This window comes from Colletotrichum siamense, assembly GCF_013390195.1.
Source record: "Colletotrichum siamense strain Cg363 chromosome Unknown KSG_Cg363_contig04, whole genome shotgun sequence".
NCBI lineage: Eukaryota > Fungi > Ascomycota > Sordariomycetes > Glomerellales > Glomerellaceae > Colletotrichum > Colletotrichum siamense.
Window position 1 is genome coordinate 6129974 of NW_023501017.1, and position 17414 is coordinate 6147387.

At 37.4% G+C, this 17414-nt stretch overlaps 2 protein-coding genes across 2 annotated transcripts; both read right to left on the reverse strand.

The window, feature by feature from the left end:
• Nucleotides 1–1425: 1425 nt before the first annotated feature.
• ALD2-4 (Aldehyde reductase 2) lies at nt 1426–2706 on the reverse strand (the record flags this gene model as incomplete). Its single annotated transcript, XM_036639432.1, has 4 exons — nt 1426–1760; nt 1828–1950; nt 2013–2393; nt 2454–2706. The coding sequence occupies 4 exons, from the start codon at nt 2704–2706 to the stop codon at nt 1426–1428; spliced, it is 1092 nt and encodes a 363-aa protein (XP_036495425.1).
• An 11417-nt stretch (nt 2707–14123) lies between these two features.
• CGCS363_v007584 (Iron-sulfur clusters transporter ATM1) lies at nt 14124–16290 on the reverse strand (the record flags this gene model as incomplete). Its single annotated transcript, XM_036639433.1, has 2 exons — nt 14124–14203; nt 14256–16290. The coding sequence occupies 2 exons, from the start codon at nt 16288–16290 to the stop codon at nt 14124–14126; spliced, it is 2115 nt and encodes a 704-aa protein (XP_036496728.1).
• Nucleotides 16291–17414: the final 1124 nt, after the last annotated feature.

Consider the following 17414-nt stretch of genomic DNA (forward strand, 5'->3'; position numbering starts at 1 on the left):
TTCAGACATGGTTCTAGAAGTTTGCAACTGAGTCGATGTCTTGAGAAACGCAGCGAAATGTACCCACATTGATCGTTTTCACACCAATAGGCTACTTCTGAATCTAAGCAACCATAAGGTTTGCCTTATCACATCCTGACACCAACGCAGAAGCTGGCCAGAACCACATCAGAAGTTTTCTTCGAAATTAGGGAGGACAAGTCGCAAAGAGACCGTTTGAGAATCATTTCCAGCTAGTGCGCAGATGGCTGGGACGTTGAAAACTGTTTTAGGGTCGGCATGGAAATGCTGCCTTGAGGCTCTGTACCCCTATGCGAGTCGCTCTAATTCATGCACGTGGGCTATGGTTTCCGTGAAAGACACTGAAGTACGAGTCGTGTTTTCACATGATCTACATTAACAGAACTCCTAACGGAGTGGAAGATATAGGTTCCCCTGAGCGTGAGAACAGACTTGCCAGCTGACTCACAGCCACCAGGCCACCCACTGACTCGTCAGTTGCCCGTTCTGAAGGTAATTCAATCAGGGTATCCCAGGCATGATGTTCTTGGTCTCACAGTCTAGAATCTGGGGGGGCCGCCAGCCAACGAAGCTTAGCGCCCAACTTCCTGGTCGTTCATCCCATGTCATTCATCAACGCTCTGTTCCACGTTGTAGATCAATCCCTTCACCAAGCTGCCTTGAGAGCCTCAATTAAGACAGCAGATATAGGATGTTCGGCAATCGCCGGTTGAGCCCTTTTCCAGGGAAATATGGTCGAAGATCATGAGTGCAGTTCATCTGCGTCTCACAAGTATTTCAGCAAATGTTTGAGCGATATGCGTTGAACAGGTCCTTCCGAGAAGTATTTAAGGGCCGTTGAATCTCCAACTTCTCGATACAACATCACTCACCAGCCTTCTCAACATCACAAAACTTACAGTCACTCTTTTTCCAACTCAAAAACCAGTCCCTACCTCTTCGCCAAAATGAAGGTCGCCGCCGTTTTCATCGCCGCTCTCTCCCTCGCCACCTCCGTCGCGGCCGAGGGCTGCTTCCCCTGTTCCGAGCGCAAGGGAGGAGTTGTCGTAAGTGGTTCCCGGTTCTCTACACACCGTGGATTAAGAATGGTACTGACAAGATGAAAGTGCACCACCCCTCCTCCCAACAGCCACGGCTGCGGTCTCTGCTGCGACACCGCTGCCCAATGCCAGCGCTTCGTCGAGCTCGGATACTGCAAATAAGTTATGGATTTGGAAGGAAAACCGTCGAGGAAAGTTAGAAGGGTTCAGGGCTTGGCGCGTAGAAACCGCGATTGCTAGGATACCAAATCGACAGTTGATACCATATTGCCTCCTGGGTGTCCTGCTTGATGTGATGATTGGTGAAAAGATTTATGCCATTTGATTTGATGTATGTCTACGTCTTGCACCCTCATCGACAACGTCAAACACCGTTAGTGGCCCCATTTGAGTGACCATTGGTACCCCTGAGGTGCTCCGTGTTTGATGCAATGCTATCCTCCAACGAGATCCACCCCGGTCTTCCGATCCTCCGCAACAACGACTCGGCGCGAGCGATCGGCTTCACTGTAACAGGGTACTCTTCCCCGTAGAAGTTGTCCGCAAACTTCCTGTCAGGGTTCTGCTTTCTCATGATCTCAAGGATCTGATCCCAGTGCATTGGGAATGCGAAAGCGAAGATACGCTCAGCCCTGACATCCGGAAGAATCGCGGCGGCCAGGTGGAGCGCGGCATCATCCTGTACATCCACGAAGTAATCTTGAAAGGGATTAGGAGGTCAGCCATCTTTGAATAGCAAATGTATGAAGGAAGCATGTGCACTTACGCGGCAGATGCCAGAGCTCACCCAAGCTCTTGCCCTCGAACAAATCTGTCACCAAGCCAAAAGAAGATGTTCCTCCAGCGTTGACAGGGTCGATGCTCCTGCCAAAGTTGAAGTCGGGCACAACTAGATATGGCCCTCGGTTAGCAACACTCTCATTGGCATCGGAGGCATGAGCGGCATCTCACTTGAGTTAACTACAATATCAGGACGTCTCGAGGCGTTGTCCTTGTAGTACTTCCAGATGCTCTGCTCCTGCTCCATCTTGCTTGCGCCGTAGATAGCGCCGCCATGCTCGATGCCCCACGGAGGAGGGGCCCACGCGAGCTCCTTAGCATCATGGCCATAGGTGGTCTCATCAACAGTCTGGCCCTTGAGAGCAAAAAAGTTCTCCTTCTTGAGGGGCATGAGAGTCGAGGCTGACGAAGTCAGGATGAAGCGCTTCATGTTGGGTTCGTTGTAGGCAGCCTCGATGGCGACCATGCCGCACTTGACGGCGCCGCCGATGACTTCAGCCGGATCGCCGTTGAAGTCAATGACAGTGGCGGTGTGCACGAAGGCCGCAGCACCTGGTCAAGATCAGCAACGTTGCTCATTCTAGTTACGAGGCTGGCTTCTTTGCAGCTCACCCTTGACAGCTTCATCATAAGCTCCATCGGCTTGCATGTCAGGCACAATGTGCAGCTCGAACTTCCCCTTGCCATAGGCCTTCTCAAAATGGGGCACAAGCCAGGCGCTCTTTTTCGGGTTCCGGACCGTTCCACGAACGATGTAGCCCGCCTGGATGAACTGGTCGGCGATGTGGGAAGCGATGTAGCCGTTGGCGCCAGTGACGACGACAATGGAACCCTCGGGGATCGCTGGGTTCTCGATGGGCGCCATCTTTCGTCTCAATGTGTCTTGGTGGTGCAATGTGTGTGAGTGTTATGTGCGTCTGTGTGGTTGATGTGAGATCAGATGGCAAGTCGACACCACCAAGAAAACGATCAGCAGAATGATGTGATTATCCAAAGTCAATCGCAAGCCAAAAACGCAGCATCAGATGGGAATCACAAGCCATTATAAATCCGCCACTGGTCTGGGAGACATCGCACTACTGGCGCATCATGATGTCGACCGGCCAGCAGACCGCTCACGATCTCCGTGTAGTGGGTCGGCGACTCGGACTCGACGGGATGCCGCCGAAACTTGAAGCGGAGACCAGTGGGTTTTCTCCGGTCCCTGGAATGGGGCCGCCGGCCGGGGAAATCGAGCATCTAGCGACATGATTCACCACGACTTGCGCGGCTCATGCAGCAAGAGTCATTTTGAGTATGCGGACACGACTGCTGAGGGCCGGCTCAGCAGTCCGTCTAGTCCGTTTGGGTCCACTTCGGCAGCAGAAAACGGGAGTTGAGGGGGCTCGAGTGCATGATGATATGATGATCGGACGGACCGCGTTGAGTTTTCTCAGTACCAAATCATGGCTGGGGTTCACTACTTCTCTGAGCGTGATGTGCAACTCTTTTGAGGAATGTTGTACCGATTCCGGCTGCATCTCCACAAACACCGGGCATCCTTCACCACCCCTCATGATGCTGCACCTCAAACGGTTCGCCCTGCCAGGAAACCCGAGACCGTCCCACTTGAGAGCGGCCCATCCCGGCGCGGAGATTTTGTCCTTTCCGTTGAAATCGGCAAGGTGGGGTCGATATAGACAAGCCTTCCCATCACCATGCTAGTGTTGACCTCGCTTCGCATTGCGTGCCGTAGCTAAGGCCCTGATCTGCCACATTCTCGTGTTTCTAGCGCCTTCGCTACAGCTACATAAAATAAGCAAAAATACTGTTTTTTACTACACTATTCTACTTTAGGCTTATTTTTTACTATATAACTTAAGAAGAAGCTAAAATAATATATATAGATATTTAGATCCCTCTAGCTATTATACTATACTAAAAATTAGCTACTAAGTAGTAAAATTAATACTCTTATTACTTAGAGAAGTTTAGTTATTTAGCTTTCTATTTATAAAGTTATAAAATAAAAAAAGTAGTATTAGCTTTATAGAATAAGATTTTAAAATTATAGTAGTAATAGAGAAATTAGTAAGGATATTAAAGAGGGATATTCTTTATTATAAAATATTTAATAAGTTTATTAATATAAAGACTTTAAATAGAGGCTAATCTTTTATTTATTATAAAATATAGTAAACCTAAAATAGATATTTATAAGTTTTTTAAATTAGTAATAGATAATAGCTTTAATAAAATATAAATAGCTATTTTTATTACTATTACTTTTAATAATATTATTAATAATAATAATAATAATAAAGTTAACTTAGTAATATTTAAGTAGATTATAATTTACTTTAAAAAGGCTACTAAAGTTACTTAAATCGCTAAAGCTTTATTTATTAGGTTTAATATTAAGTTTAAAAATACTTTTTAACTATTAAAATAAATATTTAACTTATTAGTATACTAGCTATATTAATATAATATTAATAATACTTAATACTAATTAGTTAAATATAAGTTATTAATTATACTATATATCTTAGCGTTTAGAAAGCCTTAATATAATACTACTTATTAATTTAAAGTATTATAGAGTGTAATATTAAGAAGCTTCTATATTATAATTAATATTTTTATTAGTTTCTATAAAGAGGTAATAACTCTATTATTAGAATTATATATCTTACTAGATATTAAGCTTAATATTAAGAACACTATTTTTAATAAGTATATTAATACTATTAATAGGATATTAATCTCTACCTATATACTAGCTAGTTAGTAGAGGAAGTTTTTTAATTAAAAAGGTAATATTTTATAGAACGTTTTTACTATAGTAAAGTTTAACTATACTTTCTTATATATACTTATTAGTATAAAAAGTAGTATAAATAATAAAACTGTTAGCAACGCTAGCCTATCGCAGCGTTAATCGAGCTAGGCGCGCCTTACATAATTAGCGATTACGTAAGGCACCACCCTCTGCAATCAACACTGTAATCGTAGCTGCTACCTCTAACGCAGTTAACTATATACACATCACCACTAACGCAGTTAATATAATATAATATTTACTACTTATAGTAACCCTTACTAGCTAGCTGGTCCTATAAGACTAATACTAATTAGTAGTTAACTTCACAGTTACTACTATATAATATATTAATTAACTGCAGATTAATAAGGCTTTAGAAGAGGTAGTCTTATTAATATTCATTTAGATCTATTCTGCCTAGGAATGCTTAATTAATTAACTTATACTAATAAGGTAGTTGTAAACTTTAAAAAAGATAGCTTATATCGCTTAAGCTACCTCAAACTTACCCTCCTCTAATCTCTAAGAAGAGTATATTAACGCTAATATCGCTAGTACTAATAGGATTAAGTGATATCTCCCTATAGTATTAATAATAGTAGGATTGTAATAACAGCCCTTATAGCCTCTAATCCTATATTTAATAGAAGTAGTTATAATATAACCTAAGAGATAGTTTATCCTACTTAGAACGCTTTTAGTAATTGCTCCTACTTCCTACTTAAAGAGCGTCTATTATACGCTTAACCCTTAATATTAATATTAACCTATTAACTTATAATTAACAGTAAAGTTAACTTCCTACCTTACTAACCACCTCTCTCAGCCTCTTACCCCCCTATAAGTAAAGTTTTCACACTATATAAACAGATAAGAGATTACTCTGCTTTTAACAGCTCTTAACTACTTTCTTCTTCACTAAGTTAATATCAATAGCAAATAGCTGCTTTAAGCCTATTTAATAATAACTACCTATGCAGTATACCCTACTATAAGAATTTTTCTGCTGCTTAACCACTAAACGCTAACCGCTAACTGCTAGCTAAGAAGAGAATTTTTCACTATCTTTTAACTTTATTAACCTACACTCCTTCTATAACACTACTGCGCTACTTTTGCATCCTTAAGAGTTTACTGCTTTGTTAATAACATTACTTGCTAAACCCTGCCTACTTTCCTTAACTACCTTCTGTAATACTCTTCTTTTGCTTTAGTAAAGGCCCTCCCTAGCCCCTACGCTTCTATCTTTAACTACTATTAAGCTGCGTTAAGTTAAGTAAGTAATAGAGTAATAAATCGTCTACTAGATGAATAAGCTCTAGCTACCTCAGTTCCTAGTTAAGCTTTTTGTAACTATAGCGTAGTAAACCTCACCTACTACTTAACTTAATACCTTGCTCTGTTAATAACTCCCTTTAATAATAGCTAACTCCTCTAACTTAGGATTGTTACTCCTTCTACCCCCTTTACCTCCTCCTAGCCCTCTAGTTAGTAACCACCTTATCCCTATCCCTGCTTAGGTCTATAGTATAGTTAATCATAGCGTTTAGGGAAAACTTAGTAATATTAACTTAGAGTTAAATATTACTATTTAATAGCAACTTACCTTATACTTTCTGTTTAATATAGAGTGTTACTAACTTAATAGCTTCACTAGCTTCACCCTCTGAGGTTAGGCGTATACTAATTTTAAAGAGGTACTAGAGTCTACTTTTACTTACTATAACCTTACTACTATAAAGGACTTTAGAGACTTCCTTATTACTAATAGAGTCTATATCACTATAAACAGCACCTCTATCACCTCTAATATCTATGCTACTCTTCACTAAGACTTCTATAAGTAGACTATAGAGGAGATTGATAATAAGGCCTCTAAGATTGCTACCTTTAAGAAAGCTATTAGAAACACTAACTTCTTCAACAATATTTAAGGTATTAAGCCTAAACCTCCCCTAGTACCCCTAGTTAACTCTACTTACACCTCTACTAGCATAGCGCTGTCTTTCAGCCCCACCTAAGATAGATTAATTCCTTCTGGAACCTGCTAGTTAACCGCCTTTATCCCTCTAAGCGACTTTAATATTAACATCACTAACTATAACTTAGTTAACCTGGCTACGCTTAACTAACTATCCCCTCGTTAACTTATAGATCTTATAAAGTTATACTATAATAGTATGCGCTTTAGGGGTGATATATATAATATCCTTAACTCTAAGCTTTTTATCTTTAAGGATTACTATATTAAGGTAGGTATTAACTAGTTTTAGACCTTAGGCGCCTTCTCTATTATGCTTAAGGGTAAAGCATTTAACTACTACTATAATAAGCTTTATAGTAATAATATGCTTATTAACCTTACTAGCTTAGTTACTAAAGTTAAAACCTACTTTAAGACTAAAGAGTCCTATTAAGTGTATCTCTCTAAGTAGTATAGTATTACTTTTAACTATATAATCCTAGAGAACTTTAGTAAGACTAAGATAGAGTGCCTTAAGATAGTATTTAATAAGCTTATTACTATCTAATATACCCTCTCTACTATTTACTACTCTAATGATACCCTTTATGATTAGGTTCTTAGTGTTTGCTGAGGTGTGTCTAAGTGTAACTACGTTCTTATGAGCCTTACTAAGGATTATAAGAGCGTTACTAACTAGCTTTAATTATCTATTAGTATTATAATATAAAGCTAGGCTTGCGAGCACTTTATAATAAATCTAGCTCTTATTAATAACTAGTATTAGACTAATTATTAATATAATAGTTATAGCTGTAGCTTTTAATTTAGCTGTCGCCTATATGCACTTTATAGTTAACGTTGCCCTTAACCTGCACTTCTTGAATTTAAGAAGAAGTGCTATATTTATAGTGAGATAGGCTGCTAGTTAATAAAGCACCCTACTAAAGATTGCTGTAAGGCTTTTAACTGCTTTAAGTAAATATATATTAATAAGGACACTTCTACCCCTGCTTTTAATTACTTTCTGGTATAGTATAAGGGTGTTAAGGATATTAATAACCTTTCTGTTGATAGCTATAATGAGGATATATTAAACTATTTTAGCACTCTTAACGTTAATAACTCTAATACTAAAGATAGCTAGTATAGGTTAGATAGCTTAGATAATAAAAATTAATAATTTCTCACCTCTTACTTCGCTAGTATTACTTTTAATAGCTTTAAAGTTATTAGCGCGTTAAGTAATAATACTACTTTCTATGCTATCACTAAGCAGGATCTATACGCTATAGTTAAGCCTAAAGAATATACCTTATAGTTCTCTCTTAAGGGAAGGTATAGATTAATAATCTTCTAAGGTATCCTACTTAACACTAATACCTCTAAATATTTAACAGCAGGCTAGCCTTAAGTCCTTATACTTTAATAATTAATACTAAACCTTAAAGTTAATATTATGAGAGTAGCTACTATTAGATTTAGCCCTAGTAACCCTATTTACTCCTTAAGATCTATTAAAGTCCTTATACTACTTAGTCCTATTACCTTCTACGTTATACTAATAAATATACCCTTCCTATACTGCTTTTATAATATAAATAAAATAGAAGTTATATTTAATAACCTTAATAATATTATAAAGCAGAGAAACCTTAGAGTTTTAGTTATCTATAAATAGGGGTATCCTTAGATGCTTCTCTAATAGGAATAGTTAGTTACTTATTACTACCTTAATAAGGTTAAACTTTAATAACTCTACTACTATTTTAGCTACTTATTAGTTATTAGACTTTAATATATCCTTATTAAGGCTAGGTATAAAGTTAATAAAAGCCTCCTTACCTATCTGACTAAGGTCTATTAGTACTATTAACTCTATATTAGTTAACCTAAAAGGTTTAGATTCACCCTATATAATAACTATAAGTTTAACTATAAGATCTTTATAGATATTATATATCTTAATAGTAATAAGCTAGTGCTTTATGTTGTTAATAGTACTACTAGCTTTAATATAGCCTGTTTCCTTAAAGATCTATTAGCTTAATATACTTAGGAGGCTCTATATATATATTAGATTAATATCTATTAAGGCCTTCTTAACTTTATTACTATAGATGCTAGTACTAACTTCTATAGCTGTAAATTTAAGTATACTGCCTATACTTTAGTAATTACTATTAAAGAAGTCCCTATTAAGGCTCACTATAATATTAGCAAAGTTAAATATTACTATACTACTCTACGCTATACCTATAATATTATCTATACTAAAGACCCTTCTATCTCTTATAAATAAGCCCTGCAGATAACTATTAAGACTATTAATAATACTACTAAGCTTAACAGTCTGATCTTAACCCTATTTATCTTTAGTGCTTACCCTTAAGTAACTAAGGATTTAACGCTATCTCTAAGTATTATAAAATATCAAAAAGCTATACAAAAAGCTACTAATAAACTCCACTATATACATACTAAGCGATAAGTCTCTAATACCCTTACCCTCTATAATAGCCTAAATATATTATTAATACTTACTCTCTTATTATAGTTAGATATTCTTATATAGCGTGAGAATAAAGGCTAGGCTAGCCTATATAAGCTTCTCTCTATTAATAAAGAGAACTATATACTTAACCTACTTTATAGACTGAGAACGTTTCAATTAACCTATATTAAGCCCTTTTATAATAACTTAGATAAAGATATTATTAACGCTAACTCTCTATTAAACACCTCTAAGGTACTAGTAATACTAGCGAAAGAAGACTAAGAAAGATTATTAGTACTAGCGCTACTGCTGCTACGCTAATATAGCTAGCCTTATAAGGGAGAAGAACGCTTAAGGCTACCCTTAAGTGAGCTGCGCTGAAGTTCACAAAGATAGATGCCTATAGTGAAGATAGTTAATATTAACCCTACCTCTAATATTAACTTTACACTAGAGGTTAATGATATTAATACTACTGCTGCATTCTTTACTACTAATAAAGTCTTTTTAACTAATAAGGAATATACTAACCTTAATTTAACTATATAGCTCTATAAGGTAAGTAAGATTAATATGCTTAGCTGCCCTTTTAAGCAATCTAATAAGGCTGAAGTTAAGAGACTTATTAATTAAAGTATCTTTAAGATAATTATATATAACCCTATTAAGTATATAAATATCTACATCTTCTAATTGTAAATAGTTAATAAGATTAAAAGTAAGAACACTAATAAGCCTTATAAGAAGTCCTGCCTTATTATTTAGGGATATACTGATAATAGTAAGGAAGTAATCTTAATATAGTTACTAATAATATAGTATATAAGCTAATACCTTATCCTCACTATTATATTATAGTTACTACTTTTTAGTAAGATCTTCTAGCTTTACGATATAATGCAGGCGTACGTCTAATTAGTAATAAAGCTTAATAGAATAATCCTAACATACTTACTTATTTAGATTTATAACTAATACTTAGAAAGCATTATTATAAGAGTTATTAAGCTGCTCTATAGTATCACTAAAGCTAGTACTTATTAGTAGGTTATATATAGCCATCACTATAGAAAAGTTCTCTAGATAGTTACTTTAAGCTATAACCCCTACCTTTTAGTCCCTTTAATAGTTAACCCTAACTTTATAGTTATCAGTATATAAACTAATAACACTTTAGGCCTTACTAATGCTAAATTCTTAGCTTATAAGGATAAGGCTCTAATTAAAGCTTTATTTATAGTAAAAGTTAAGTAATAACTTACTATTAACTAACTACTAACGTTTAACAGTAATATTATTAGTATTAATAAGTTAAGTATAATTATTCTCTACTAGAAAGGCTAAGGTAAGAAGCTTACCCTTATTAACACTAATACTGCTCCTAATACTATTAAGAAGCAATACGTTAAATAACGCGCGCGCAGTATATATATCATATCAATCTACTAACCTAAGGTATACTATAATCTATTAACTGCTACTTAGCACTAAGACCCCTCGCTTAATAATATTAAGGCCCTCAATATATAACTATAGTAGTAAATAGATTTACTAATATAAGGATTAACGTTTATGCCTATTAACTTATTAACTACTAAACTCCTTATCTTTATTAATAGCTTATTTACTAATAACGCTAACCTTACGTTACAGCTCAGCTTTACTATTATTCTTACTAATAAGACCCCTTCTAATAAGAATAAATTCATAATTAATAGTAATATTATCTACTTTAGTTTAATAAAGAGTAAGTAAGTTATTTAAAGTATACTAGCTTCTAAGGTCTATAATATAGTTATTAGCGTTAATATAGCTTATACTATCTCTATAACCCTCTGAATAATTGCTAAATAGCTTAGCTTACTTCTAATACTTATTATTATCTATATTAATTTATATTTGCTATATAAGTGCTTTATTAAGCTAGGCTTTATAAAGGAGAAGTATTTAATAATTAATATTATAGCTTTATAGTAGTTATATAAACGCTATAAGCTATATAAAATATAATAGATTAATAGTGATAATAACCTCATTAACACCTTTACTAAAGTGAAGCCTAACTAATACTTTATATACTTCCTTAATATAAACTTAGTAATAATATAGATAGAGGGATAGGTTATATAGGCCTGAGTAGTGTTAATTGCTAGCGCTAGCTTAGGGTAGAATTGAGCGATAGTTATAGAGCAACTACTATAGTAGGGGTTATAAGTAATTACTATAATTATTAGTAATTACTACTTTTCACGTTATATATTGTTTAATAACTTCTTTTTGAACTATACTATAATTACTATTAACTATATTAACACTAGCAAAAAGAGAAAGTTACTAATATTAGCAACGCTAGCCTATCGCAGCGTTAATTAAGCTAGGCGCACCTTATATAATTAGCGATTATATAAGACACTACCCTCTATAATTAACGCTGCGATTGCAGCTGCTGCTTCTAATGCAGTTAACTATATACATATCACTACTAACGCAGTCAATATAATATGATATTTACTGCCCATAGTAACCCTTACTAGCTAGCTAGTCCTATGAGACTAACAAAAACCCTACTTAGTTATACCTTTATAAGATTATTTAGAGTAGAAGTAAATTAATTTTATCTTATTAATATTAGTTTTAGTAAAAGTAATACTAATATTATTATACTATTTATTAAGTAGAGATACTACTTTTATAACTACCTTAAGTTAAATATAAAGCTATAGTTAAAAAAGGAGTTATATAACTTTACTTATATAAAGCTAAAAAGTATTATTAAGAAAGTTTTTAGCTTAGTAAAATAAAAATTTAAGATTATAAAGGGTAAAAATGCAGCTAAGTATAACTTTATAACTTAAGTTAATATTATATATATTATAATAGTAGTATAAAACTTTTTAGTGAAATCTAATAGCTTATATATTATTAATATATAGTAAGTAGAAGCTCTTAAAAAAGCTAAAAATTAAGTAAGATTATAAGTAAATAAAAGACCTAAGTATAAAGTTTACTTTAATCTTATTATATAGCTATAAGAAGTATATTAATAATATCTTAAAAAGTAGAAAGATAAGTTATAATAATAAAAATTAAAGTAGATTACTATATAGTTAATTAATTTAGTATTTTATAATACTTAATAATAGCTACTTTTAATAAGTAAATATTTAGCTTATTTAGCGCTTTTTAACCCTCTTAATATTAATATTAACTTTAACTTTACTACTCCTCTTAACTTTATTTTAACGTTAACCTTTATAACCCTCTTCTTCACTTTATAAGTATAAAAACCTTATTACTAAGATTAACCTAACTAATATTATTACTCTATAAAAATAGTAGTTTATTATCCTTCTCTTATAAGCTATTAAATACTATTACTTTTATTATTATTATTAAAAAGAAGTTTAAAATATTAATAACTCTTTTTAACTTAAGGTTAACTTTAAGTAAGGTTTAATATATATTAATTACTTTCTAAATATTATTAAAGCTAATAAAGCACTAGTAGCACCTATTAGTAAAAATCTACTTTATATACTTATTTATATAATTTATTACTAATATATAACTATCCTTCCTCTTCCTCACTAATAGTATAGCTATAATATTTTCTAAAATTAACTAGATATTAATATTACTATCTACTACTTTAATTTTATTTAGATCCTATTATTAACTTATCTACTTATAGCTATAATTATTTAATATTATAATAAGTACTTATATAGTAATAAGTAGTATTATACTTAATATTATAATAGCTTATAAAAGAAGTAAGTATATTACTACTTTAGTTATTAATACTCCTACTAATTAGCTTATAAGCTTATTTACTTCTTTATATATAGTAAGTTAGTAAAGAAGTATATCTCTTATTTCTATAATATTCTTATTAGTTATTAACTCTAATAGCTAGATTAACTTTAAAAATATCTCTATATTAAGTAGATTATATTACTTTACTTATTAGTAACTTAGATATATAGTATACTAGTTATATTAATATTTTTAAGTTATTAAGATTTTACTTAATTTATTATTATACTTAATACTAAAAAGTTTTATTAATATTTTAACTTTCTTAAATAAAATATAAATAGCTTTATACTTACTAATAAGAGCTTTAATAAAAAAGAGGTTTTTTAGGAATTCTACTACTAAAATAAGTAAAATAATATTTATTAGCTTCTCTAGTATTACTATTTTTATAATAATACTACTTTATTAATACTTAAGAGTGAGGTATAAAAACTTATTATAGAAAACTAATATCTAATATATCTTTTTATCTATCTAACTTTATTAAGTTAACTAATTAAAGCTAAATTAACTAAGTATTAATAGAGATAAAAGCTTATTAATAAGAGGTTTCTTATCCTCTAAATTAAAAAGGGAAAACTTAGCTACTTAAATCTTATTAAGTACTATCTCCTATATACTAAAGAAACTTTTATTATTATTAAAATACTTAAAATTATAGTTTATCTTATAGATTACTCTAATATATAAGAGTACGCTTAAAAAATATAAGATCTAAGTATTTAATATTAAAATTAGTAAATTTAAATAACTAGAGCTATATATTAGTAATTCTATATTCGCTTAAGTATAAGGGGTTAGTAAAATATTTATTATTTATAGTTACTTTAATACTTTTAGCTAATATTAACTTAGTAGTAGTATATACGCTATATCTACACCTCTAAAGTAGAGCCCTCGAGGGGTTAAAAAACACGAGAATGTAGCAGATCAGGGCCTAAGACTAGTAGCCATTAGCCTCTCACGCCAGCTGCCAAGGAATTCTACCTGGAAAGACTGGTGTGGGAGATTCGGTTCAGTTACTATGCCATTGAACGCGGGCTTCCCTGCCTGAGCAGAGGAAATGGTACGCCCAATCATCAAGCTCAATATGCTTGAGAAAGTCGGAGATAGTTCACATGAAAGATCTCACAAGATGCGATAACTGTGAACATGGAATACGATTTTTCGGTAAGTGGTATTCAACCAAAAACTCAAAGATCAGCGACCAGCGGGTGGCTTCTGCGCGTCCTCCTCTGCGACCTCGCGCTCTCCGTCTGCGTTGAACAAAGTCTCCTGGGCTTCCTCGGGTGTCAGCATGAGCGCCACGAGATGGACTTGGGACCAACTTACCACTCCAAAGCTCGGCGTACAGTCCGCCCCGATCAATCAACTCCCTGTGAGTGCCCATCTCAGCCACACTACCCTCCCTCAAGACGATAATCAAGTCCGCGTCAAAAATTGTGCGCAATCTGTGCGCGACAAATACACTCGTCCGCGACTTCTCGCGGAGAATACTGTTGATGTTGAGCATGAGCGCCTGCTCCGTATGGGTATCCAAAGCACTGGTCGCCTCGTCGAAGAAGAGCAAGGGGGGATCCTTCAGAAGCAGTCTGCTAACGGCCAAACGCTGCTTCTCACCGCCAGAAATCATCATGCCGCGCTCTCCAACCTTGGTCTGGTATCCATCAGGGAAGCGCTCGATGATCTCGTGGATGCGCGCACGCTGGGCAGCAGCAATGACGCGCTCTTGAGGAGCAGACATGTCACCGTATCGGATGTTGTGCTCAATGGTGTCGTTGAAGAGTGGAGTGTCTTGAGGGACAACGCCGATAGACCTGCGAAGGGAGTCAACCTGGACTTGGCGGATTTCCTGGTCGTCGATGAAGATGCGACCGGACTGAACATCGTAGGATCGGAACAACAGGCGAAGAAGGGTGGACTTGCCGCAACCACTAGGGCCAACGACTGCCACCTTCTTGCCAGCGGGAATAGTAAGCGACAGGTTGCGGAGGATAGGGCGATCGGGGTGGTAGCCGAAAGTGACGTTCTCGAACTTGATCTCTCCGCCCTTGGAAAGGGCTAGGGGCTTAGCATCGGCCACGTCCTTAATGGAGACGTTCACCTTTTGCAGGTTGAACAGAGTCTCCATATCAAGCAGTGACTGGCGCAATTCACGGTAGACGGATCCAAGAAAGTTGAGAGGCACCGACAGCTGGAAGACAAGCTGGTTAACCATGACGAGATCACCGACCGTAAGGTTACCCTGCGCAACACCGTTCGCCGCCAGGTACATCATGGCCGTCAGAGCGGAAGAGAAGATGATGTTCTGGCCACTGTTGAGGAGGGCCAGGGAGGTAGCGACCTTGATCGAGCTCTTCTCGTATTCCTGCAGAGCCTGGTCGTATCTCGCAACCTCGAACTTTTCGTTGTTGAAGTACTTCACAGCCTCGTAGTTGATAAGAGAGTCCACAGCAACCGTAGACGCCTTGTTATCGGCTGCGTTCGCCTGTCTTCGGAACTTCGTTCTCCAAGCCGTCGTCCAGATCGTGAAAGCCGTATAGCCAACCATGGTGAGCACCGTAATCGCGGCGAACTTGGCGCCGTACTGCCATGTCAAGATACCGCAGACCATTGAGATTTCCAAAGCCGTAGGGATAATGTGGAAGACCATGCTCGTCAACAAGAAGCTGATACCCTTGGTTCCTCGATCGATTGCGCGCGTCAAGCCGCCCGTCTGCTTGGACAGATGGAAGCTGAGGTCCAGCCGCAGCAAATGGTCAAACACGTTGCAGGCCACCTTGCGGATTGCCTTCTGAGCCACAGAGGCAAAGACGGCGTTTCGCAGCTCCTGAAATACTGTAGCTCCAATTCTTGTTGCGCCGTATGCCAAAATCATGCTTCCTGCTATGGTGACTGCCGTTCCGCCAGTCGCACCAAAGTCGATGTTCATTGCGTCGACGATGCTCTTGAAGTAGAAGGGGACTTGCACGTTGAGGACCTTGGCGCCAATCAGCAAGGAGACGGCGAGTCCGACCCTGACCTTGGTGCTCAAGCTGTCCTTGGGCCAGAGGTATCTCGACATCTCCTTCATGATGGCCCAGTCGGCCTTACGCTGCTCCTGGGCATTCTTCTCGGGTGTCGCAAGGGGGTCGGCGGGGGGTTTCTTGGCCTGCGTGGCCTTCGCAGCGGTCGCTTTGGGGCTATCATCGCTGGGCTTCGTCGTCGCGGGGGCCTTGGATTGTTCGCGTCTCGCAGGGGCGCTGGTTTGGAAGATGCGAACAGGGGCTCGCGGGCTCTGAGGGAGCCATGGTGGGCGGCAGAGGTTCGCGTGACAGAGGCCTCGAGGGGAGGCCAATGGAGCCTTGTGAACGGCTCGGATTATCATCGTGATCGTGCCCGGCGCCGCAACACGATCATCTTCCTCCTTGACTCTGCGGGAAAAGCGTCAGTCGCAGCGGGGGACGGGAGTCGAACCGAGCTAATCGATAAGGAGAACCGAAGGAGGCCTGCGATCGTCGGAGGGGTAGGAAATTGCCGCAACTTACCACAACCTGCGGATGATCTGGGCCAGAAAAGGAGGCAAAAGACCGTTTGACAGAACAGAAGGGAGATTTACGAGAATCCGGGTGTCTCGGGGGGTGTTGGACGGCGATTGTGCACCAAAACGCGAAAAAGTCGCAAGCAGCGGCTCGGCTTATTCGAGCTCCTCGGTCGGAATGATGCAATTGGTGGCGCCTAAGGCACCTTGACGGCCACTGCCATTGGCCCCACACCTTGGAACCGGAGAGGTACTCGGTCTCTCACCGACCGTGACCGAGAGACCAGCCGGTGAGCCCAAGCCACACCGAGAATTCTCTTCTTCAACTGTGCAGCTCAATCACTGGCCTCAAGTGAATTTTTTTGGTTGATTGGGTCTTCCGCGGTCCATAACTCAATCTTTTGAATATGAATTTTCTCAAAAATGGCATCAAGCATGCTCAATGGCTCTCACTGAGATTGAGCTCATGAGCAAACAGCGGACGCCATTCTGCCCGAGTATGAGAGAGAGTCTGCTGTGATGCTCTTCTGTGTGCATCCGTAGAAAAAGTGCTGTGATGGTGTCAACTGGGCAGAAAAGAACGGCAAAATCTCTTCTCACAATCCGCTCGGAGAAATCGGAGTGATCTGCACATGGAACCCAAGATTACCAGATTTCTAATTTTACGCGACTTTGCAGTCTGCAATGCCGGCAGACAGGGGCTGGGATGCGGACAAGGACGCCCAGCACCCACATATCGTGAGTGAGCCGCAGCTGCGGTAAGCCTCCTCGACTTCGCCAAGGCGCCACGCGCAGTTGTTTACTCTGATTGCCGAGAGCTTGTTTGATTTAGAGCCCGTTGGAGATGGACTGTGCCGCATTCCCGCTGCCTTATCGTTCATCCAGTCTTCTTCATCGACCCTTCCGGGATGGCCGTTGTGTTCCAGCCACCTCCTTCATCTAATCTCAGTGAACCAACGATCATTGCTCCA